Source organism: Sinocyclocheilus grahami, unplaced genomic scaffold (genome assembly GCF_001515645.1).
Source record: "Sinocyclocheilus grahami isolate Dianchi unplaced genomic scaffold, SAMN03320097.WGS_v1.1 scaffold27.1, whole genome shotgun sequence".
Taxonomy (NCBI): Eukaryota; Metazoa; Chordata; class Actinopteri; order Cypriniformes; family Cyprinidae; genus Sinocyclocheilus; species Sinocyclocheilus grahami.
The window spans coordinates 1,208,468-1,234,754 of NW_015505206.1; the positions used below are offsets into that span (position 1 = coordinate 1,208,468).

At 37.7% G+C, this 26,287-nt stretch overlaps 2 protein-coding genes across 7 annotated transcripts in view; both read left to right on the forward strand.

The window, feature by feature from the left end:
- The window catches only part of LOC107567567 (V-type proton ATPase 116 kDa subunit a-like), a 23,203-nt gene extending 17,622 nt beyond the window's left edge, over positions 1–5,581 (forward strand). For 2 of the 6 annotated variants that reach the window (XM_016253261.1, XM_016253284.1), the window contains 5 exons: positions 774–884; positions 3,169–3,186; positions 3,646–3,763; positions 4,013–4,184; positions 4,524–5,581. In XM_016253261.1, the coding sequence (XP_016108747.1) occupies positions 774–884; positions 3,169–3,186; positions 3,646–3,763; positions 4,013–4,184; positions 4,524–4,617 (513 nt within the window). In that variant the 3' untranslated portion in view covers positions 4,618–5,581. The remainder of the gene's footprint in view (positions 1–773; positions 885–3,168; positions 3,187–3,645; positions 3,764–4,012; positions 4,185–4,523) is intronic. The other 4 variants (XM_016253269.1, XM_016253293.1, XM_016253278.1 and 1 more) reach the window with 2 other exon arrangements.
- Positions 5,582–6,376: 795 nt separating this feature from the next.
- Positions 6,377–22,525, forward strand: LOC107567606 (polymerase I and transcript release factor-like). Its single transcript, XM_016253309.1, has 2 exons — positions 6,377–7,308; positions 21,024–22,525. Exons 1-2 carry the CDS (start codon positions 6,748–6,750, stop codon positions 21,768–21,770), a joined length of 1,308 nt encoding a protein of 435 aa, XP_016108795.1. The 5' UTR covers positions 6,377–6,747; the 3' UTR covers positions 21,771–22,525.
- The last annotated feature ends 3,762 nt before the right edge of the window (positions 22,526–26,287 follow it).

A 26,287-nucleotide genomic window follows, 5' to 3' on the forward strand; every position in this document is an offset into this window, starting at 1 on the left:
GCTTGACACGAGGAATGCGACATTTGTAGCCCATGTCTAGGATTCGTCTGTGTGTAGTGGCTCTTGATGCGCTGACTCAGCCAGCCTCAGTCCACTTCTTGAGAAGCTTCCCCAAATTCTTGAATGGATTTTGCCTGACAATCCTCTCAAGGCTGCAGTTATCCCTTTTGCTGGTGCACCTTTTCCTACCACACTTTTTTTATACAGCGCACTGTGAACAACCAGCTTCTTTAGCAATGAACTTTTGTGGCTTACCCTCCCACCCGGAGGGTGTCAATGACTCTTCTGGACATCTGTCAAGTCAGCAGTCTTCCCCATGATTGTGTAGCCTACTGACCCAGACTGAGAGACCATTTAAAGGCTCAGGAAACCTTTGCAGGTGTTTTGAGGTAATTAGCTGATTAGGGTGTGACACCATGACTTTCCAATATTGAACTTTTTCACAATATTCTAATTTTCTGAGACACTGAATTTTGGCCACAAAGCCACAATCATCAAAATTTCAAGAAATAAAGGCTTGAAATATTTCACTCTGTGTAATGAATCTATATAATATATGGGTTTCACTTTCTGAAATGAGTGACAAAAAATATTGACCTTTTTCATGATATTCAAATGTTTTGAGATGTACCTGTAAATCATTCTCATATGCTGTCTTTTATTGGTTAGAAAGTGTGGGAACCATGATAGCCTAGATTATTATATAATGGCTCATATAAAATGTATACATTACTTGTACACACAACCATGACCTAGTGTGACTTTTGCTGCAGGGAACGCAGAACTTTGGGGGAATCCATGTGGGCAACGGCCCCACAGAGGATGAAGCTGAGATCATCCAACATGACCAGCTCTCCCAAAACTTAGAAGAAGAATCGCCTGAGGTGAGGGAATTCTCTTTTTTTAATCTGTCTGTCTGTTTTTCTCTTAACTAGCCTATAGAATAACTAATAATTTTACTAATTAAATACTTTACCCATCTTTGTTTATTGTTAATTTTACAAAGTTGCTTTAGTTTGTGAACTCTAACAATAGTCTTTCTATAGCCAGAGAATGACGTGTTCTGCCAACCCATTTATCTGGATATTTGTTTGGGTCAGGTTTTTCGGTCCGACGCTCCATGTGATGTCATCTGTTGATCCTGAGAATAACTTAACGCTTTATCATAAGAATAGTTAAAGTGAATTTCTTTATAGTAGTCTATGTGATACTTGTTTCCACCCACACGGTGACAAGTCACACCCAGGTACCAAAAATGGCTGCAGTTGGCAGTGGGGTCGCTCGACTGTAGTGGGCATTCCATTCTGTGACTCACTGGATCTGGGATCTGCATACCAGTGCTGGTCTAAACTGGGGCAGCCCCTTTTAAAAGCACTGTCTCTCCCCCCAACCACTGTATCCCATGGCAACCAGCCTCAAAACACTAAACAAACACCCACCTGGCTAATTGGGTTTCTCTACACTGGAAATAAAATGGAGGCAGATAAACCTGCATTATTTTGAGGTTTGAGATGCAGTCTTTTCAGTGCGTTAGTGCCAAATAATCTTTCCTCCTTCCATTCCAAACAGACCTGCCAGTAGCAGCCATTAAATTCAGTTTACTGGAGACTGAAGTCAAATCCCTGGGATTGTTTATCTCTCTCATTTTGGCGTTTTCAGTGACCCTATAAAGTATATAAGTGCTATATAAATGTAATGAATTAATTATTTGGTCACTAAAGCTGCACTTAAAAATGTATCAGTTTACAAAAACCACGTGGCATCTGCAAACAAATGATGCTAGACCTCGTAAATAGCATAAATTTCCTATTTTTGTATTACTTTCAAGCAACTAGTCTCAATGATTTTTAGTAGACATATAGGCTACATTCACACAGCAAGCCTTAGTGACCAATTCCGATTTTTTTTCTCAGATTTGATTTTTTTGTGTAGGTGTTCACATTTTTATTTTAAATATGGCCAATATCAGATTTACAGTGTGAACAGATCATGGTTTGAACTGAACCGCACGCATAAAAAACAAAAACAACAACTATATGAACGGGGTTGCCAGGTTCTCACAACAAAATCAATTGCTTCTCAAAACTAGTCCAAAACTAGCCCAATCACGTTCTGGGGGGGGGGGGGATTAGTGGGGTCGCCAAACCCACAGAGTTGAAAAACAACCCACGGCAACAGTGAAAAAGTAGCCCAATTCTGCGGGAAAACTGTGGATTTGCCAACACTTGCACAGTGCACCATTGTACGAAAGTAAACACGGAGGACATAAAGTAAGCGATTATGTGTTTATTTATAGTGTGTTCTGCTGCAGAAGCCAGCTAAATTATGCACCGGCAATATGAAAAATAAAGTAAAAAATGTAGTTTTAAAACTTATATGAGCCCTCATGTTTTGCTTGTATATAGAGTTGTCACTGTAATACTTATGAGTTCTGACACATCGCTGTACTTTCACTGACTACCTTTCGCAACTGTCTTGATAACTTTGGGTTTGTAAAAGCTTTGAAGTATCTCCCATGAGTGTAGAATCGCAGAATCGAGTGACGTGAAAGTCGCATGAATTCAGAATTTCAGATATGACTGTTCAGACTGTGGTCGCATTGCAAAACATCTGAACTATATCAGATTTAGTTCCACATATGGAAGTGGCACAAATCGGAATTGAAAAGATCAGATTCCATGTGGTTTGTGCTGTTCACACAACAGATCTGAGTCACATGTGAACAAAAGAAAATTCAGATTTGGCCCAATTTGCCTGCCGTGTGAACGTAGCCATAGAGTCAGCCCCCCTCAGTTTCACAAAGTAGTTAGTTATGTCACATTACTCTTTTGACAAACAGAAAATGTCCAAACTGTTGTCCAAATCATGTCTGTTTCAAAGCTAACAAATCTTTTAATGAAATGTTTTACTTAGTGTGCTGTGCTTGTTTTGAAAAATGCCACTTGCTTTGTTATATTTTGTTTAATTAGTCATTCATGCATTTGTAGGTGTGGCTTAAGTGTCTGAATACTTTTTGGGACCATTGCATTTTGTTATGTGTTCGTCATTAGATCTTTGCATTTTCTGTAAACCAAAGTGTATTTTTCCTCTCACTAGCTCTTCGTCAGATTCTAACTCTGTCTTTAACCCTGTGTGTCTGTCTGTGCATGTGTCTGATTGCCTTTCAAGCAGTCAGAGGAGGAAGTGGTAAGAGCAGACAGCCTTCTCGACTCTTTGTAGATGTTTTTTACATTTGTGTTTGTGTGTGTGTGTGTGTGTGTATGTGCGCCATCATCCTGTACAGTCTTCTTGCTCTACAGCTTGTGTATGTGTTCCTGCAAGGCTTCAGTGTTGGGTAGTCTCCTGTAGTTGGTGTTCGGTCCTTTTCCAGTACATCTAGATAGATTCTTTTCTAGACACCCATTTTCCTTTGTTTTAGCCACCATCATTACATGGGAATGATCCAGTGAGCTGTGCTGTGATTAGGATATATATCACATCAAATGATGCTGATGATCTGAAAGCGCCCCGCGCTGTGATTTTGTTCTCATGCCCGTGAGATTCAGGGCTGCTAATCATGCTGTGATTGAGCTGGGAGTGGGATTAGATTTTTGTAATTTCATGAGTCCGAACAGCTCTTATTGCTCTCTTTCTCTCTCTCTTTAGTTTAATTTTGCAGATGTTGCAGTGCATCAAGCCATTCACACTATAGAATACTGCTTAGGCTGCATCTCAAATACTGCCTCTTATCTACGGCTTTGGGCGCTGAGTCTGGCCCATGCGCGTAAGTAATGCACACACTCATACGCATTTATTGTAATGAAAATATATGGAAATTTGATTATGCTCAGTTCTACTTTGTAGACTAGTAATTAAAGTCTTTGTAATCTCTATTAAATAAATAAATAAATGAAGAAAATCCATCCTCTAATCATAAAAATTCATAAACTGCAGCCCTGTACAAATGTCAGTAAATGTTTATCCTCTCACTAAGCAATTTGTAATCGTTTTAAGTGTTTCTGTTTTCTTCCAGAGCTCTCTGAGGTCTTGTGGACAATGGTGATGCACATGGGTCTGGCTTCTAGGAATTTTGGTGGATTCTTTGCGCTGTCAATCATCTTTGCCTTCTTTGCTACACTGACAGTGTTTATTCTGTTGATCATGGAAGGGCTGTCTGCCTTCCTTCATGCTCTCAGATTGCATTGGTAAGGGCACACACGCAATGCTTGCCTTTTATAAATTAAAACAGTTGAACAGTTTCAAGAGCAGATGTCGCTCCCTATCAATGGCTATACATACACTGCTAGTCTAGCAAAATACAGTTGTATTGACTATTCTGAGTGTTTAATGTTATTCTTTACACAAAAACTGCGTTCTAAAACCAAACTCGCTTCCTGAAAAGATGGTATCTAGATTTTTATCAAATCTATGTACAAAACCAAACTAAAAAAGTTATGTGGAGCTAGAAAATAACCTTTATTTTATTTTATTTTAAACTCAGAATTGCAATCTACTGACCCTGTTTCCCCACTTATTTTCTGTAGGGTGGAGTTCCAGAATAAATTCTACACTGGACAGGGCTTCAAGTTCATGCCTTTTACTTTTGACAGCATTCTGGAGGGCAAGTTTGAAGACTAAACCACACCCACATTCTCTCCCTCCCCAACTGCCACACCTCCAAACTACAGGATTTCATGATTCTTGTGAACACTGTGACTTTGTAAGGCTCTAAATTTCTCAGGTGTTCTAGATCAGGACATAAATGGAATAATTTACAAGCAGGTAAACTAGATGTAAATAGTTGAAGCTGAAAATAATCTGAGCTAGAACTGCATAACGTATTTGCAATGATTTCGTAACTCTTCAATTCTTGCAGTGATATGTATTGATGTGTAATAATACAAACTCAAGTAGTGTTGCCATACAGCACACAGGAGTATGAACAGCATGTTTTACTCAATCAAGGCAAAATATCATTACAGTTTCCCTCCCATTGTAGCATAGGTGGAGATTTTGTCTATATGTTTTCCAGTCTCTTAAATTATTAGAGTTTGTTTTTTATGTATCTTTTATCCTTTATGTTGACACATTTACATAATAGTTCTCATGCAAAGGGACCTCATTTCAAATGCAGCAAAGAAAGCTTCACTTTATGGCATTTCACAAGCTTCTGCCGAGAGGATATCCTCATCAAGCATATCTGATTACTAGATGCAGATAATCCCCCAGATTTATTGCAGATCTTTGCATTTTTTTGGAAAATGTAAGTAAAGAGAAATTATATTTTAGTTGGCCTTGAACTGTGTTGCTGTTTTTTGTGTGTGTGTTTAGCTATTGTGATTTAAATGCAAATACACATCTAAACTGTTAATCTCATGAATCTGATGGGTTTTTGATTGTTGTGTTTACAACATGAACATGCATTGGCTCCTGAAAAAAAAATCGTTGGTTTGATAGATGTCAGAGGGAGTCTTGGAGAAAATAACTATACCAAGTAAAAGCAGTAGGTGAAGCTGAATGATTATGTCTGTTTTGCTCGTCAATAAAGAGCAAAGAGTGGATCTGAACTCAATTCTGTTTTTCTTTTTCTTTTTAACATACATGTGAGAAAATATCTGTTAATAAATCATGTCTGTACATGTATAATACAATTAAAGGATTATTTATTATTAAGAATCATTATTAATAATATATAGCATAATTATTACTTTTAATAAACATGAAATGATTAAATAATATTTCTGTTTTCTTAAGTGTTATTGCTGTTGTTTCACATTAGCCATGTTGATATTTGGAACGACAGCACTCGTACTCTTGTGATGTTGCTTAATTACATTTCAGACAAAATTTGACCAGTTTGTATTTTTCTACGCTAACAAAAAGAACCCAAGTTTTACAGTTTCCCCTTTCCCAACTTAAAAAAAATCCTTTAATCACTCACACTTGCTAGAGCTGAGGTGATAAACAAACTTTTAATTTTTAACTAAAAAAAAAAAACCACTCCTCGCTCCAGTCAAAATCACAAAAACTCACATACTCTGGTCTGGAACTTCGCAAACGCAATTGGAGCCATACAAACAGAAACGTCTTAATCCTGTTGAACTAAATATCAACATGTTAGGAACATGTTATTGTGCTATATTGTAATGGTGTTTCCAGTAATGCAGCGTGTCTTTGATAGTAATTTTCAGTATCAGGTTTACGCTTTAATGAGTCATAAATCGATTTGAGCCGTTTGTCTCATACCCTTGCGTAAATGAGAGGGTGGGTATGTGTTCTAGTGTCCCTTGCCAGGCTCTAGTGAGGGTGGAGACTCCCCTTAAAGGGTCAGTGTGGGTGTGACCTTACAGTAAGTGATCACAGCAGAGGGCTGGTCTAAGGAGGGAAAGGAAAGACCTGACGGACAGGCTTCACAGGGAGCTGTGGTCACACACACCTTGGAGAGAGAGAGTCTGCTTCCACCGACTGGCCGAGATCCCAGAGTAGACTTGAGGGAAAATTTGAGGCATTACAGCAAACCTAGAGAGTAGTACTTAGTGGTAGTGAGTAGTGGAGGTGACTTGAAGATTGGTTAGAAGTTGCCAAGAAGTGTTGGAGTCGTTGCGCTGTGATCGTTGGGTGTCTACTGTCATTCAAGTCTTTTTTTAGTGCTTTATTTTTACCCTAGGACTGCGTTCTTGCACACTGGGCCACGAGTGTGCATGCTTCTGCCCTCTGTCTGCAAGTAAGCTTGTGTGTGTTTCATCAGAGTCTACTTGAAACCGAGCCATGGCCGACACAGACTTCAAACTGGAGCGTGCCGTCTTCGCCGAAGTCTCTGATGATGACGAGGAGGTCTCCTTGATGCCTGCTGCCACCAAACCTGCCACCGTCTCCAAGGTGTTCAAATCAAAACGAGGCGATGATGATGACGATGATGACCCGGCGGAAGAGGTGGACCTGGTGTTGGGGCCGGGACTCGATGGAGGCGGCAGCGGTGAGGCCCAGAAGTCCGAGGCCCAGGCTACAGGCATGAAGGTCCTGGCACTCCTAGACAAGATCATAGGTGTGGTGGACCAGATCCAGCAGACTCAGACAGGTCTGGAGGCCAAGCAGGAGACCATGGAGAAGAACATGAGCAGCATCCAGACGGAGCTGGCCAAGCTGGCCAAGAATCACGTTGGGACGGCCGGGACGGTCAACAAGCTTCTGGACAAGGTGCGGAAGGTGAACGTCAATGTGAAGAGCGTGCGCACGGACCTGGAGAAGCAAGCGGGACAGATTAAAAAACTGGAGAACAATGAACATGAGCTCCTCAAGAGGAAGAACTTCAAAGTGCTTATCTTCCAGGTGAGTAATGGGTGCTTGACAGAGCGTCTGACTGCGAAGTCTTTGATATGCAAACCTGGCACTCCATCTCCTTTAATTTGTCTTAACTAATGGATACTAATTAGTCTTTTAGCTCATACTTCATTCAAAAGCAACTTATAGGAACCCTTACTCAGCTGCATGGCTCACTTCTTGCAGGGTTTGAACCTACAGTTTGGTTACCATTCCCAGCTCTAACCAATGGGCTACACCACCTTCTGATTGTGGAACTGCAGCTAATTGTGGTTGGTTATAAAAGCTCGAGTCCAGGTGGTCTGTGGTCTTTTTCTTGCTGTTGTAGTCTAGTTTTTTAGTGTGGCCAGGTGTTATTTTATTTAGTTAGTTAGTCATTCATTCATTCAGACTGCAGTTGCTTTTGCTGACATTTCCACACTGGCTGTCATTGTAATGATGCACACGTGTGGAAATTTGGGGAAAATTGTAAATTTGATCATATCATTCAGGCTGAGATGCATAAACACATGATTTGCTTTCAAACCACCTATAAATGTATAAATCCAGTTCCATGCATTTTTTTTTCATGTTCAGGCTATTACTACAGTAAGTGTATTTGGGGTGGATAGACCAAAAGAAAAAAAAAAACACAATAGGCAAAGTCTTAGACCACCTTCTGCTTCATCAGTGATGTGTTCCCTATGACCTTAATCATGACCTTAAATTGTTACCTTGGAGTTAGATTTTTATGATGCAATCAAACACTTCAGTTACTATAATATACGTGCTAATCAACTTATATAATTCATGCACTATACTAATATAATGTGCTATACTAATATAATTGATAAGCACGATCATGTTGTTTTGCTAGAGTCTGCTTCATGAGTATGTATTTGCAGTCTTCCTTCCCAGGTCTTTTTTGGAGTACACATGGTTTCCTCTGCAGGGCTTGGCCTTGAATTCCCCACTCAGTATCATAAAGTGTCAATCCACTCCTAAGTAAACCTTCAAAGGTTCATGTCTAACCTCACAGCGACCTCTGAACAATGCTGGATCAGCACATACCATGAGTGAACAGCAAATACTGCATGTACGTCAAAAGGCAGCCTTTAAAAAAAAAAGTTTTTAGCTGTGCATATGGCTAATAATACAATAAATATAACTTTATATTAATTACATGTTAGTACTAAATACATAATATTAATTACACAAAAATATGTTTTAGTATTAAATAAAATAATTCAATTTTACAGCATTAAATACAATAATTTACCTAAATCCGCCTTTGTCATCTATATGGTAATATCATTATAGCAGTGTGACTGACACTGACAATTTACATATAAAATAAAAAATATTAAAAAATAAAAAATATATAATTTAATATAAATTAGTTGTTATTATTAAATAATACTAAAAAAATACCTTTTAGTATTAAATACAAAAATTACTTTTTACAGTATTAAATAAACAGTAAATTACAGTAAATTACCTTGCATATCATTACCATTGTCACCATTTACATGAATATAAATTAATAAAATGTAATATTAATTACATTTTATTTTTAAATACATACTAAAATACATTCTAGTATTAAATACAATCAATTAATTACATTTACAGCATTAAATACAATAAATTACCTTGTATGATAACAGCCATTGTCAATTATAGTAATATTGCAGTGTGATTTACAGTGACAATTGACTGAATATTGAAATAAATGTATGTAATGTTTTTTTTATATAAATAAACTATTGATATGTTATTTTTATAAATACACTTTTTATATTACCATTTTACAGTAAATATGTCAGCCATTGTCCCCTATATGGTAATATCATTAGCTGTGTGATTGACAGTGCAGTGGATGGTACATTAACAGTTTTCCGTTATATAATTGTGTTTAATGACTCTTTTAAACCCACAGATGTTATTTTGTGCCAGTAATTATGTTGTTATTCCTTTCTGTCTGTGATCTGACATTACTGCGCTGGAGCAGAAGCGTCTAATGTGCGTGTAACGTGGACAGGCTGAGGTTCAGTGTGTTCCAGCAGCACTTTACTGTTGTTTACCCTGCACCAGCGTTACTGCATTTAGCCCTACTAACGAGTCATTTCCTTCCAGCTCTGCTCTGAGGGGCTGCAGGGGGGAACTGTGCTGATGTAATTGGCCTGTAATGTTTTTAATGCAGATGGAACTGAATGATGGAAGATGACAGGAGTGAGGGAGGTCATTTATTGGTATATTTGTGAAATTATGTTCTGTTCAGCTATTTCCCATCATTTCTCTGGGCATATGTTGCCTAATGAGGTTCATTATAGTCTGTTAGGGATAATCAGAGAAGATGCACCAGAGGGATCACATGTGTATCTCTCCTGGGAATGAGCAAACTCCCAAACACACATTAGCTGTGTGAAAAACATGGGCACTGTAGATACAGTGGGGCAAAAAAGTATTTAGTCAGCCACCAATTGTGCAAGTTCTCCCACTTAAAAAGATGAGAGAGGCCTGTAATTTTCATCATAGGTATACCTCAACTATGAGAGACAAAATGAGAAAAAAAATCCAGAAAATCACATTGTAGGATTTTTAAAGAATTTATTTGCAAATTATGGTGGAAAATAAGTATTTGGTCAATAACAAAATTTCATCTCAATACTTTGTTATAATATACCCTTTGTTGGCAATGACAGAGGTCAAACGTTTTCTGTAAGTCTTCACAAGGTTGTCACACACTGTTGCTGGTATTTTGGCCCATTCCTCAAGAGCAGTAATGTTTTGGGGCTGTCGCGGGCAACACGGATTTTCAACTCCCTCCAAAGATTTTCTAGGGGGGTGAGATCTGGAGACTGGCTAGGCCCCTCCAGGACCTTGAAATGCTTCTTACGAAGCCACTCCTTCATTGCCCGGGCGGTGTGTTTGGGATCATTGTCATGCTGAAAGACCCAGCCACGTTTCATCTTCAATGCCCTTGCTGATGGAAGGAGGTTTTCACTCAAAATCTCACAATACATGGCCCCATTCATTCTATCATTTACACGGATCAGTCGTCCTGGTCCCTTTGCAGAAAAACAGCCCCAAAGCATGATGTTTCCACCCCCATGCTTCACAGTAGGTATGGTGTTCTTTGGATGCAACTCAGCATTCTTTCTCCTCCAAACACGACAAGTTGAGTTTTTACCAAAAAGTTCTATTTTGGTTTCATCTGACCATATGACATTCTCCCAATCCTCTTCTGGATCATCCAAATGCTCTCTAGCAAACTTCAGACAGGCCTGGACATGTACTGGCTTAAGCAGGGGGACACATCTGGCACTGCAGGATTTGAGTCCCTGGCAGCGCAGTGTGTTACTGATGGTAGCCTTTGTTACTTTGGTCCCAGCTCTCTGCAGGTCATTCACTAGGTCCCCCCGTGTGGTTCTGGGATTTTTGCTCACAGTTCTTGTGATCATTTTGACCCCACAGGGTGAGATCTTGCGTGGAGCCCCAGATCAAGGGAGATTATCAGTGGTCTTGTATGTCTTCCATTTTCTAATAAGTGCTCCCACAGTTGATTTCTTCACACCAAGCTGCTTACCTATTGCAGATTCAGTCTTCCCAGCCTGGTGCAAGTCTACAATTTTGTTTCTGGTGTCCTTTGACAGCTCTTTGGTCTTGGCCATGGTGGAGTTTGGAGTGTAAATAAAAAATATATAATTTAATATAAATGAGTTGTTATTATTAAATAATACTAAAAAAATACCTTTTAGTATTAAATACAAAAATTACTTTTTACAGTATTAAATAAACAGTAAATTACAGTAAATTACCTTGCATATCATTACCATTGTCACCATTTACATGAATATAAATTAATAAAATGTAATATTAATTACATTTTATTTTTAAATACATACTAAAATACATTCTAGTATTAAATACAATCAATTAATTACATTTACAGCATTAAATACAATAAATTACCTTGTATGATAACAGCCATTGTCAATTATAGTAATATTGCAGTGTGATTTACAGTGACAATTGACTGAATATTGAAATAAATGTATGTAATGTTTTTTTTATATAAATAAACTATTGATATGTTATTTTTATAAATACACTTTTTATATTACCATTTTACAGTAAATATGTCAGCCATTGTCCCCTATATGGTAATATCATTAGCTGTGTGATTGACAGTGCAGTGGATGGTACATTAACAGTTTTCCGTTATATAATTGTGTTTAATGACTCTTTTAAACCCACAGATGTTATTTTGTGCCAGTAATTATGTTGTTATTCCTTTCTGTCTGTGATCTGACATTACTGCGCTGGAGCAGAAGCGTCTAATGTGCGTGTAACGTGGACAGGCTGAGGTTCAGTGTGTTCCAGCAGCACTTTACTGTTGTTTACCCTGCACCAGCGTTACTGCATTTAGCCCTACTAACGAGTCATTTCCTTCCAGCTCTGCTCTGAGGGGCTGCAGGGGGGAACTGTGCTGATGTAATTGGCCTGTAATGTTTTTAATGCAGATGGAACTGAATGATGGAAGATGACAGGAGTGAGGGAGGTCATTTATTGGTATATTTGTGAAATTATGTTCTGTTCAGCTATTTCCCATCATTTCTCTGGGCATATGTTGCCTAATGAGGTTCATTATAGTCTGTTAGGGATAATCAGAGAAGATGCACCAGAGGGATCACATGTGTATCTCTCCTGGGAATGAGCAAACTCCCAAACACACATTAGCTGTGTGAAAAACATGGGCACTGTAGATACAGTGGGGCAAAAAAGTATTTAGTCAGCCACCAATTGTGCAAGTTCTCCCACTTAAAAAGATGAGAGAGGCCTGTAATTTTCATCATAGGTATACCTCAACTATGAGAGACAAAATGAGAAAAAAAATCCAGAATCGTTTTTATGTAGTGGCAACATAAATATGCAAATATTGTCACTGCCCCTATACGATCTGAAACCACAAGTGAAAATGCTTTTGTATTGCTTTTTTCCTAAATCAATATAAACAATTACAAATTATATCATTAGTATATCAATTAACACTGAATTTGGAAATCAAATAGTCTTTTTTGTGCATGCACCTAAACTGCATGAACGCCACAAATCTGTGTAAAAATCTGTTATGCTGCATGATTTAAGCTAATCCAAAGAGCATCTGGTTTTAATGCTAAATTCATTTTTTATTCACTCATTTATATATCAATAGTAGTTTTTTCTTTATTCAATGCAATCTTAACATAATGTATTTATATATTATTATTATTATTATAAATTATTGGTTTTACTACAATAACATTATTTCTAGGGGAACAAAAATAGATTTTACTGTAATCGCAGACTTTTGAATGAGTTGGACACTATATACACTACCATGCAGAAGTTAGGTGTCAGATTTTTTTATTTAAAGCTGCAGTCCGTAAGTTTGCCTCTTTGTCGCCATCTCTGTTTGAAAAGCTGGAATTGCAGCTGTGTGCGGAATTATCGAGCTTGCGTGGGTTGTGAGTCGGCACGGCTCCAGCACGGATGAATCTAATGTGTGGCTGTCAGGCACCGCACCGGTGTAGATATTTACTGTACTTCACAATCACAGATTCTACGTCTTGGAATATATGAACCAAACAAGAATTCTCACCAGATATTGTCATCTGAACAAGTAAGTAACAAGTCTGCCACATTTGTTCTGACCATCTGAGGAAAAAAACATTACCATAAATCTCGCTTCCAATAGTGATTTAATCTAACGATCGATTAGCTCATATCACATCAAACCGTGCAAATTATTATTATTGTTATACTTTATTCTCAAATGATTAATGTCAACAAAATCAGCATTGGTGACTATGAGTATAGTATGTATTAGCGTGTAGATTTCAATTTCTGTACAGTCTAATCTCTAATTGTCATACTCTTCTAATTTTATATTAAGAAATTCTTTTAACCCAAAAAGCAAATTATGCTCCCTTCGAACTGGTTCTCTTTAAAATACAAATCCTATGTAATCCCAGACTATCTGTAATCAGATGCACGTTTAAAACGGGAATAATTTAATTTCATTCACATGTGTTTCATAAACACATAATCCTTTCTGGATTAAAATCCGCCATCAAAATGATACATTTAATTATTCTGGCTGCTGTGAGAAAAGGCTATAAACGATCCTCCACCTGCAGGATCCTAATATTTCTATTTCAAATAAATGCTGTTCTTTTGAACCTTCTATTCAAAGAATCCTGGAAGAATGTATCCCTATTTCTAAAAAATCTCTTGAGTACAAAAGTTTTGTGAGAAGGAAGGATCATGTGACACTGAAGACTGGAGTAATGATGCTGAAAATGCAGCTTTGCATCACGGGAATAACAGTTATATAAACTGTAATAATAACAAGTCCATGTATGTATGTTTGTGTGTGTGGATTTAATTGCTCTTGAAGTCTCAGTTTCAGTCTTCTCTGGTGGAATGCCACTGAGGCTGCAGGTTACATACTGGCATTTATCAGATATCTAATCACAGACCTCTGAGACCTACATAAATTACCCCTGTAAAATTGGACTCCTGTAGGTGACAAGTGTGTGTGTGTGTGTGTGTGTGAGAGAGAGAGTACACATTAATATTTGCTATGCTATAAATAAATGGACGTTTTAATTGATTTATTCAGAACTGACATTAACATCATTATTCTCAGAAACTCTCATTAGAAGTTTTTTATTAACACAAGTAGAGCTATATAAGGTTACTTTTAGTTTATTGGATGAAATAGCCACTGACCTCTTGGTTGCTTCAGTACTGGTACAAAATTTGAAGACAATTCCACTGCATTGTTTGAAATTATTTGCTTTTGCAGCTGTGCACCTGTGGTGAACATGCATGTCAATATTGTACTATTTTAGGTACGTGCATTATCTGAATGGTATTAGGTTACTCGTGCACACAGACAAGGACTGTTTTGTAATTTCTCTTGCAGTCTGGTAAGAAAAAGCTGGATTCTAAGTGGTGTTGGTGAAGGTGTTTGCTGGTGGTGGTGTGCTGGGCGGATGATGATGAGGTGTGGCTATGACTTATGGGGGTTTGCGTGATCTCCATCATTACGGGTGGCCTCTGCTCTATTTTTGCACTGAATTCAGGGTATCAGATTTACCCAGACAGCAGTGTGTGTTCAGTGTGAGCGTGTGTGTAGGTAGACTGCGTGTTAGTCCGGGCCAGAATGTGCTGTTTGATGAATGGGCTGAGAATAAATGAGGCATGAGTTGCCACAGGTATGTTGTGTGTGCATATGTTTACAAAGCATCACAAGAGATGGTCACTTTAACTTCTTATTTTTATAATATGCTACATAATATGTCAAATATGGGATACAGGAAATGGCAACTGCATGCTGGTCCTGGAATGACTGCCTTCTTGCATGGGGCAGGGCTGTAGATGAATACAGAGCAGAGCCAGACACAGCCACGCACATCTGAAGCTAAAATTCACCTTTACTTTTAATAAACCAGGATTAGGAGTCATTCTATTCCAATTGACTCTTCGCAGGGAGTTTGATTGACAGGCAATCTGACCAATCATAATGGCAAATCTGCTATTTATGTCCAACAAACAAACCAGACAGGAGAGTAGATTAACATCGGTGGTCTTCAAAATTGGTATATTTACGTCTTTCCGCAGTTAAAACAAGATACCTTCTGATGTTCATTCATGTTTATTTCATGCTATAACTAATAAAGAGGAAGAGATGTAAGAGAGTAACTAGAGCGATCTGTAACAACACATTTAAATAGCAACAAAACTGTATTTATTGTTTGAATTTCTTACAAAATGACAATTTGAAAGCTGAGACTTTGTTTCATACCAAAAGTAACCTGATCTAACATGGCCTGTCAGATATAGCAACAGTAAGGAAGGGGGGTGGGGTCTTTGCGAAGGGTCAATTATACACGCACCAAAAAAATTAAAAGGTTCTTTAGCGGTTCTTTGAGGTGCTTTAGAGCACCACTGCCATACAGTGAACACATTAACCCTCTGTATAGTTTTTTAAAGGTTCTCTTAGTCTCTTAGTTTGTCACGTCACTTTTTTTTTTTTAGTTGGGGAACGGATTAAAAAACGACATTAATATATAGTGTATTTCTTGAAGATAACGTTGTTCTCAATCTTTTTGTCCACAAGACCCCCCTATAAGGAAATATTCCAGGGCCCCCACACAAGACTTTTTGACTGTAGTAAATTCCCATTCATAGCAAACATATGAATGGGAATCTAAGGAGGAGAATGGGGTTCCTCTTTGGGTTCTGCATAGCACCATTTGACAAATATATGCTGTATAACACGTTTAAAGATAGGTGTGCTATATAGCACTTAAAGTGGTTACCCTATGATTATGAGCAAATGAAACCACTTTTAGTGCTATTTAGCACCATTTTTGTTTAGAGTGTACTGAATGTTGTCCACTTCAGTTCAACAGCTTACTCCCTCAGATACAGTGCCATTTGAGCTCTTGTTCTTGTGTGTTCAGAGCGCTGGATAATAAAAGCATGTTTGGCTTATTAGGAGCATCATGTTGGCAGAAAATGCAATGACTACAATACAAATAAAACATTGTTTGTGTGTGTGTGTGTGTGTGTGTGTGTGTGAGTGTGTGAGGGAGAGGGAGAGAGTGCACAAATTCATATTTCATTAATGGACATTTTAATTGATTTATTCAGAACTGACATTAACATCATTATTCTCAGAAACTCTCATTAGAAGTTTTTTATTAACACAAGTAGAGCTATATAAGGTTACTTTTAGTTTATTGGATGAAATAGCCACTGACCTCTTGGTTGCTTCAGTACTGGTACAAAATTTGAAGACAATTCCACTGCATTGTTTGAAATTATTTGCTTTTGCAGCTGTGCACCTGTGGTGAACATGCATGTCAATATTGTACTATTTTAGGTACGTGCATTATCTGAATGGTATTAGGTTACTCGTGCACACAGACAAGGACTGTTTTGTAATTTCTCTTGCAGTCTGGTAAGAAAAAGCTGGATTCTAAGTGGTGTTGGTGAAGGTGTTTGCTGGTGGTGGTGTGCTGGGCGGATGATGATGAGGTGTGGCTATGACTTATGGGGGTTTGCGTGATCTCCATCATTACGGGTGGCCTCTGCTCTATTTTTGCACTGAATTCAGGGTATCAGATTTACCCAGACAGCAGTGTGTGTTCAGTGTGAGCGTGTGTGTAGGTAGACTGCGTGTTAGTCCGGGCCAGAATGTGCTGTTTGATGAATGGGCTGAGAATAAATGAGGCATGAGTTGCCACAGGTATGTTGTGTGTGCATATGTTTACAAAGCATCACAAGAGATGGTCACTTTAACTTCTTATTTTTATAATATGCTACATAATATGTCAAATATGGGATACAGGAAATGGCAACTGCATGCTGGTCCTGGAATGACTGCCTTCTTGCATGGGGCAGGGCTGCAGATGAATACAGAGCAGAGCCAGACACAGCCACGCACATCTGAAGCTAAAATTCACCTTTACTTTTAATAAACCAGGATTAGGAGTCATTCTATTCCAATTGACTCTTCGCAGGGAGTTTGATTAACAGGCAATCTGACCAATCATAATGGCAAATCTGCTATTTATGTCCAACAAACAAACCAGACAGGAGAGTAGATTAACATCGGTGGTCTTCAAAATTGGTATATTTACGTCTTTCCGCAGTTAAAACAAGATACCTTCTGATGTTCATTCATGTTTATTTCATGCTATAACTAATAAAGAGGAAGAGATGTAAGAGAGTAACTAGAGCGATCTGTAACAACACATTTAAATAGCAACAAAACTGTATTTATTGTTTGAATTTCTTACAAAATGACAATTTGAAAGCTGAGACTTTGTTTCATACCAAAAGTAACCTGATCTAACATGGCCTGTCAGATATAGCAACAGTAAGGAAGGGGGGTGGGGTCTTTGCGAAGGGTCAATTATACACGCACCAAAAAAATAAATAAAAAGGTTCTTTAGCGGTTCTTTGAGGTGCTTTAGAGCACCACTGCCATACAGTGAACACATTAACCCTCTGTATAGTTTTTTAAAGGTTCTCTTAGTCTCTTAGTTTGTCACGTCACTTTTTTTTTTTTTAGTTGGGGAACGGATTAAAAAACGACATTAAAATATAGTGTATTTCTTGAAGATAACGTTGTTCTCAATCTTTTTGTCCACAAGACCCCCCTATAAGGAAATAAAAGGTTCTTTAGCGGTTCTTTGAGGTGCTTTAGAGCACCACTGCCATACAGTGAACACATTAACCCTCTGTATAGTTTTTTAAAGGTTCTCTTAGTCTCTTAGTTTGTCACGTCACTTTTTTTTTTTTAGTTGGGGAACGGATTAAAAAACGACATTAATATATAGTGTATTTCTTGAAGATAACGTTGTTCTCAATCTTTTTGTCCACAAGACCCCCCTATAAGGAAATATTCCAGGGCCCCCACACAAGACTTTTTGACTGTAGTAAATTCCCATTCATAGCAAACATATGAATGGGAATCTAAGGAGGAGAATGGGGTTCCTCTTTGGGTTCTATGATATGTTCCAGGAATGGCCACAATATACAGTATGAATTTTCTTATTTCTTTATGGTAAAAATTGAGTGATTTCAATGATTTTGATAATGATTTACTGCATTAAAAGTTGCCTGTTGCTTTATAAGAGAAGTCATGGCAATTGCAGATATCTATTTACACTGCTACCATTAATTTCAATCAGTCTCTGCCAACACATATTTTCTGTATTGTAACTATTTTAAAATTCACCGTATAATACAAGCTCGGTTAATGGATTTAATAACTATTAAAAAATATGGTATTATAAAAATAATTGCTGCTCTATAAAATATACTGATTTGGTAATTATATTAATTTTTATTGTACTTTAAAAATAATTTTAATAATAAAAATGATATTTTATTTAAATATATTTTGCATGAAGTGTTTTACCAGTTAGCTGTTTAATTTCAGCTTTTCAATAAGCAAAATTGCATTATTTATTACAAAGTAAGTTTTTGACTTCCTTGCTGTTAGAGATCACATCTGTAAACTTACATTACAAATTACCTTTATGTTTCTGGGTGGATCTTGACCCTTTTAATACAGAGGACATGGAGACGTATGGAAATAATTTGGAAAAGCTGCTAATTGTGTCATAATATCTGTGATTCAACTGCAAAATATGATGCAATCCATACGGTATTCCTCGAATCCATATTACTCACCGGGCAGCACATGTTACTGGAATTTGTTGTGGCCCAGCAAATTGTTACGAAAAAAGACCTTTCCAGTTATGTGATTTAATTCTAAGTAGTTCTTTGTGTGTTTACATTGAGTTCTCTCTGTTGGCTTTGGCTGTTTGGAGTGTTTGCGGTGCATGTGCAACGATCAGTGCACATTTCCAGCATTGTGTAACACCTCAGTCATCTCTGGCCCTCTGTATTCTGACTTGTGCTGGAGTTTTAGGGTGTTTATTGAACCCAGATTCACATAAGGACAAACCTTTCTGGATCAAAAACGGAAATGGTTTGTTTTGACACTGCAAATGACTGTAAGACAAACAGTAGCTGCTAAACTCAAATAGAGGCGTCACCAAAGTCAGCCAAGACATCAAGTAAAGCGCACATCTAACACTATGCCATTCAGGATGTTTATTAGGTGTCTGCTCTCTCTCTCTCTCTCTCTCTCACACACACACACACACGCACAGCACAATACCTGCAGGTCTTCAGTCCTCTGAGCAGCCTGTGAGTCAGTCAGTGGATGTGGTTACTATAGTGACAGCATCAGTATTGACTATTTAGTGTGCAGAATGGGAGAGTGATACAGTAATAGGTTAAGGAGAGAATGAATGAGCACTATTCAGGGAATGAAACAGATGGAATGCAAAGAGAGGAAAGGCCGGCCTAAAATAAACACATACATACATCTTCAGCCTACACAACCAGATAAGGAAGCGCATGCAAGTTTACAAGGACTCCCATTGGCATGGGGCCAGAGAAAAAACAGATTCAGGGATAACAAAGATGATTAATTGTAAATTGTAAAGAGATCCCTGCATTATGTGCAAGTGTCAATTCTTCTTTTGACCACCAGAGGGTGTGTTGTACTTTTGGATACAGCCATTATGATCAAGAGAACGAATAAACCAGCAGTCTTTATTTACATTGTCATATGCTTAAATAACAATTTGTCACATTACAAGCTGAGCGAAGAGACCATCACTATGCTTCTCCTTCTCAAAATAACATCTGTTTTATGGGTAGAGCACATTCATCTTTTTTTCTCTAGTATTGATGTTTTCAAGTATCTACATATCTTGGCTAAGATATGTTGGCTTGTCTCACTCAAATGTAGATGCCTTTGCATGTGTGTGTGTGGTGTTGAATGGGGTTATTTATTTGCAAGCAGTTCTCCGTGGGAATTCTGGGATGTTTTTTGGTAATAAATCTCTTTGGATTGCTCATACGGCTCTAACTGAATGCACAAGAGAGACTGAATCATATATATATATATATATATTCATGTATATTAATTCATGTATCTGTCTAACTTTGCAAAATGTTTTGCTTTCAAAGTGTTTTTCCTAATTTACATGTGCCCATCCCATTTAAGTGCCCTCTAGAGGGAGTGGTGTACTCGTCTGTAGACTCAATATGATTTTAGTAATGGCCCGTATTTAAAATTAATCACATTGACATTTTCTCATTCTGGTTGCATAGAAATCAGTTCATTATCTTACTACAAAGCTCCTCCACCCGTGTAATCATGGTGATTATCTTTCCCAGTGCTCAGACGAGTTAAAGCATGTCCTGAATTCAAAATATCAGTCTATCCGCATGATCTGCAAACGAGGACTGAATGACTCAAAGGGATATAGAACAACATGTTAAGAACAGGTTTAGGAGTAACAATATAGAGCGATTATAAATCCTGAGACAGAATGAAGTCCAACTGGTTATGAAGCCAAAATATAGTCATTGAACTCGTTAGATATTAGCTTCTCATAATGAAGTCAGCATTCAAAGTTAAGTCAGCAGCGTACAGTCAGCTCCTTTATTGCAGAATATACCTCAACAGGATGATCGGGAACAGGATATAAAATATTACTAAATTATTTCAACCCCAATCAATATTTTATGTCCTTATATCCTGTCAGTATTTTTTTATTATTTATAGATGTATTCCACCAAGAAAAAAAATTGTCCAAAGCAATCAGCTTAAAAACAAAACGAACACTGCAATAATACTACAGTAATATACTTAGTCAATTTTTGATGAAAGCATAGGCTATATCTTTTTATTCTGATTGAAAAACATCATGGACAAATATTGCTCAAATATTGGGTTCACCACCTGTACACCCCTGTTCTTTGGCCCTCAAAAGAAACTAGTTTACTAGTTTAAGGGTCATGAAACTAGTTTAAAGGATCATGAACCCCCTGAGTATTATGGACAGGAACAAAGTCTGCTGAGTGTACACTCTTAAGAAACATGTATTTGCACATACTTGCTTTTTATATTCAGTAGGCTACTTTTTGTCTGACAATAATACTGAAAGTGAAAGTTTCTCTGATTCACTGTAGTATGAAATGGTGCTATTCATGGCTAATTTAACACCAACTGCTTAGGTTCGAATCTGGAAAGATATTCTGATCTGTCTGGTCTAATCTAATCTTAGTTCCTTAATTTTTTTCACCTTTTCTCTCAGGACAAGGTGAAACCTGTGAAAGTCTCTAAGAAGCCAGTGGCTGCAGGAGAGGAAAGAGAGCAGGTGCTGAGTGAAGGAGGAGAGGAAGAGCATGGCTCTGAGGAGGAAGTTGAGATTGAGGAAATCATAGAGGAATCTCGTGCTGAGCGCATCAAACGCAGCAGCCTCCAGAAGGTGGACAAGCTGAAGATGGCTTTCAGCAAGGAGCAGATGGAGAAGACCAGACAGAAAACCAAGGAGAACCTGGAGAAAACCCGACTGAGAACTAAAGAGAACCTGGAGAAGACACGTCAGAGAACCCGAGAGAACCTTGAGAAGACCAAGACGACCCTGGGCAAGAAGATGGGTAAGCTAGGAACAAAGATGACGCCTAACACCGAACGCCGCGAGAAGATCCGCAGCTCTAGAGAGAAGATGAAGAAGTCACTGAATCCTGACCACCCCGTCTACGCCCGCTCCAAATCAACCACCTACCGCGTACCGCCCTTCACCTTCCACGTCAAGAAGGTCCGTGAAGGTGAGATCGAACCCACACCAGAACCAGAGGAAGAGGAGGAGCAGGTGGAGCAGAATGAGGAGGTCCAGGAGGGTCTTGCAGTGCAGGAAGGAGGTCTAGTGTCAAGGGTGGAGGAAGGTGAACTGGTCAATCTTGACAGCCCGGAGATAGAGGCCTTATTAGAGGCAGCTGATCAATCACGGCTGGTGTTCCAGGAGACGGTGAGGCCAAGGGAGAAGGCCGGCCAATAAGTCCAACATGCTGAGCCCTGGGAAAAGCTCAACAAGGAAAAATAACGTGGAGGTCTGGAGGTAAATAAGGCTAAAAGGATGTAGGGAACTGAGATGTGCTTGAGGACGGATTAAAGGAGTTGACTGGACCTTTGGCTGAACATTTAGTTTGTTTGTTTGATTTTTTCTTATTATCTTCTCAACCCCAAGGTTGATTTTTTTGTTTTTTTTGTTCAGTTGTCAATTTTTAAATCAACTAATAGTTAATTTTGTGTCTAGAACTGAATAATACTCAGAAAAGATCAAATACTTTTTATTGTGATTACCAACACTTACTCTTTTAAAATCTTTAAAAAAAAGAATGTTATAGTATTTTCAGAAAAGGTGGATGTGAGGAGGTTTGCACTCCACAAGAATATTTTCATAAACACTCTCATGGCATTTAATTCCTATTAGACATTTAATATTAACTCGTTCATTTGTTATCAAGGCTACCCGTTGCAACTGGATATTGCCAATATATATTTATATTAAAGTGCCTATATTTAATGAACACCTTGTGTTCTTTGTACTATCATGTGATGTGATGGCTGCTGATTTCAACAGTACAAATTAATAGCAGGCCTTATGCATCTTGTAGAACATCTGGGCTTTGTTTTAATGCCATGAATGAACTGTTGGAAGCTGTTGAAAGTGAAAACTTTAAGGTGCTAGAGAGTATGTTGTCTGACAGAAATATTGTTGTGAGGGAAAGTGAATTGCGAAATATTCTAATTGAAAAAAAGGGAAAGGAAGTAATAATTGCAAATAACTTCTGCTGACTGAACTGTTTTCTTTTGAAACTGAAGGTTTGAATAATGATGTGATTATGGCTAATTGTTTTGTGGTCTAATCACTGGTTTAAATGTAATCCAAGCTCTGACTCAGACTTTATGTGAAATAATTGCTTCACTTGACGTCTACAGATGGCGTAATCTGATCTTTGATCTATGTATGTAAACAAGAAGCTCTTAAAAACCTATGAGATCAAGCTGAATATCAGTCTCTGCATAGGTTAATTTTCAGAATTCAATTTTATTCATTCTGAGATAAATTCATTTGACTGTTTACCTTGTTTGTACATATACACTTTAACATGCTCAAAGTAAGATTATCATCTTATTGTCATATACACATGAATACACTATTAGGTGAACAGGGACCTACTCAATGGAAAAGTAGTGCTGATATAATAGTAATTGTATAGTCTGATGATATAATAGTCACTGAAATTGAACTGTCTGTACAACTGTAGTGGATTGTAGTGAATGTGACCGAATAGATGAAAATAAAACAAAATAAAATCACACAGGTACAGTGCTATCAATTTACCGTCTCAGTGCTTACATGCATCTCAAATGACAACTACAGGTTTGTGCTCCTTGCAAACGGGCCTGACACTGAACACCAAATCCTGCACCTCTTCCTCTTCGATTGACCCTCTTGTCTGATGTATACCTGTGGCCGGGTGGTGGCTGTGTTTTGTTTTTTTTATCTCACATCTTCCCATTGCCTCTGTAATATGGTTTTGAAGGTGCACGGGTGTACCCTCCAAGCACCTCTTCATATGTGGCATGACAAGCTCTTTGACCAGCTCCTTGATGAATAGCTGTCATGCATTGGTCACACCAGCCATGTAATCAGAGTGTTGTGCAGTGAAGTTGGTGTAGGCCAGGGGTGGCCAACATCTGTCCTGGAGAGCACCTGTACCACAGCACCACGGGCCACCTCCATGTTCTCCGCTTAGCTGAGTAGGTGAAAACCATTTTTACTCAAACTGATTTATTAAAAAATAAATAAAAATGATGTAATGTGAAGATATGAGGTTTCTGCCTGACAGCAATGATATATACTTGCATATAATAACGTATTATTTTGACTTTTATTTTGTTAACCTAGCTAACATTAGCTAGCTAAAATAGAATAGGTCAACAACAAGCTAGCTAATAGTATTGGACATGTTTCTCTGTCTCATTAGTAATAGATTTCAAGGTCCTCAGCCTAACAGTCAAATATTATATCCAGTTATCTTTCACAATATATCAAATATTTTCTGTGGTAATAAATTATAAAATAAGACTAAATGCATCAATTATATAAAAGCAGCAATGCTGAGTTGTGAAATGTGTGGCAGGTGAATAGTTTTCTGCAGTAAATGTTCCTACTTGCAAAAAAAAAAAGAAGCAAATAGCAAAGGTTTCTATATGGGTCATTTTTGACCCATGAGTGTAAAATTCATGTAGAAATACAAAAACGGTGTTTTTTATTAAGTAAAAAAAAGGGCAAATAAACAATGATTTGTGGAAGTCAAAACCAACATATTTAAAGACTATCTGGAATAATAAATGATAGAAAAACATTTCTTTCAGATATTCAGCAAAGAAACACTCATCCATATCTGAAATAACATAGGAAATGAATAAGGGTCATTTTAGACCCATGTTGTGCATTAGAGGGGTACAAAAAGGATTTTGAAAGAAAAAATAAAAATAAGGATTTGTGATGAACAAAAACAAGTTAATTGGGGAATTCCTGGAATTCTGAATGATGAAATAAATTATGAAAAAATAAACTCAGTCGGGTCACTTTAGACCCATGATGTTCATCAAAGGGTTAAAACAGGCGTTTAAAGGCTTTGAATACAATCAATCAATCAATCAACACAACAAGTGCTTTTGGTACAGATAAATAGAAAACCTTATTAAATATATATTACAAGAGGTCAGTTATATAATGCAGCAATTCTCATATCTTCAGACCAGAGATTAATACATTTAGAAGGGAATCCATAAGTTAACTTTAATGTTTTAAAATCACCCAAATACATTCTTATTAATGTAATGAAGTACTACTCTAAAAGAAAAAGCTTGTTTTCTAAAGACAGATGCCATGTTTGGACAGTAATAATAAGGCATGCTGGTTTTAGATTGCTCTCTGTGCTTTTTTTGCCTCTGCCTCTCTCTCTCCCTCTGCTTCTCCCCTCATCTTCTCTCTGTCTGTTCTCTGTCCTTGGTGGTGTCGTGTTGGTCGTATGAGGGAATACATTAAATAATTAATGTGAGGAATCTGATTACGGAGAGTGCTTTCCAAAAGGGGAGCAGAAGACAGCAGAACAAAAAAGAAAGAGGCTGGGGAATAAACATAGCACTACACACACACACACACAATATTATATATCAGCAATTTTTAATGATTATGTATATGATGTAGCATTTTACATTATGTAAAGAGTATCTGAGCCTTATTTCACAATGTTTTACTTGTTAACACCTCTGATAAGATTCACTTTCTTGATATCTTAATCAGACAGATAACAGTCTCTTTGGATCAGATATGTCGATATTGTTCATTGCAAGAAAACTGTTTGCAATATAAATGATGTATGAGATGCAGTATGGACTGGTCTCTGCACCACAAACATGCACCGCTGCACATCTGTGTTTTCCATCAGTGTCTCAGGAGAACAGATGGTCTTTTTTGCCTCTGCCTCTCTCTCTCCCTCTGCTTCTCCCCTCATCTTCTCTCTGTCTGTTCTCTGTCCTTGGTGGTGTCGTGTTGGTCGTATGAGGGAATACATTAAATAATTAATGTGAGGAATCTGATTAAGGAGAGTGCTTTCCAAAAGGGGAGCAGAAGACAGCAGAACAAAAAAGAAAGAGGCTGGGGAATAAACATAGCACTACACACACACACACACAATATTATATATCAGCAATTTTTAATGATTATGTATATGATGTAGCATTTTACATTATGTAAAGAGTATCTGAGCCTTATTTCACAATGTTTTACTTGTTAACACCTCTGATAAGATTCACTTTCTTGATATCTTAATCAGACAGATAACAGTCTCTTTGGATCAGATATGTCGATATTGTTCATTGCAAGAAAACTGTTTGCAATATAAATGATGTATGAGATGCAGTATGGACTGGTCTCTGCACCACAAACATGCACCGCTGCACATCTGTGTTTTCCATCAGTGTCTCAGGAGAACAGATGGTCGTGTATTTGCAGAAAGCAGCAGGAAGAACAAACTAGAACCCACTGAGCTGATGTTTATCTGCATTTTCTCTTTACTGTATAAGCTATATGTGAACTTCCTACCAGGACAAATGTGGAAACAAAAATAGGCGAGGCTTGTAATGACAGGGAAGATTGTGTGCATGAGTTCTGTTTTGTGTGAACAAATAAAACTAGTAAATATGTGGGAGGTGCATACATTGTGTGACTTTTCCGAATTACTTCACTTACCAATATCAGATGAAGTCAAACAGTTTGTAGGTGTAAATGCAAATTTAAATCATTCGTATTTTGTTCCTGATTGCTCATTCTACAGCTGTGTGGATAAGTGCGTAAATAAACAGATGACGGGTAAGACGTGACATAACTGAGGATGTTTAAAATGTAAGTCATTGTAGAATAACCAGATCAAATGCTCTGAATGTTTGGGGATTTTAATTGCGCCAGTGTGACATGGCATCTGTATTGACTAGCGA

What these genes read in the sequence shown, in the direction of transcription:
- LOC107567606 (XM_016253309.1), top strand. Translation starts at nt 6,748, where the DNA reads ATGGCCGACACAGACTTCAAACTGGAGCGTGCCGTCTTCGCCGAAGTC. An exon ending in TCAAAGTGCTTATCTTCCAG is followed by an intron (nt 7,309 to 21,023) that starts GTGAGTAATGGG and finishes CTTTTCTCTCAG; the next exon opens with GACAAGGTGAAACCTGTGAA.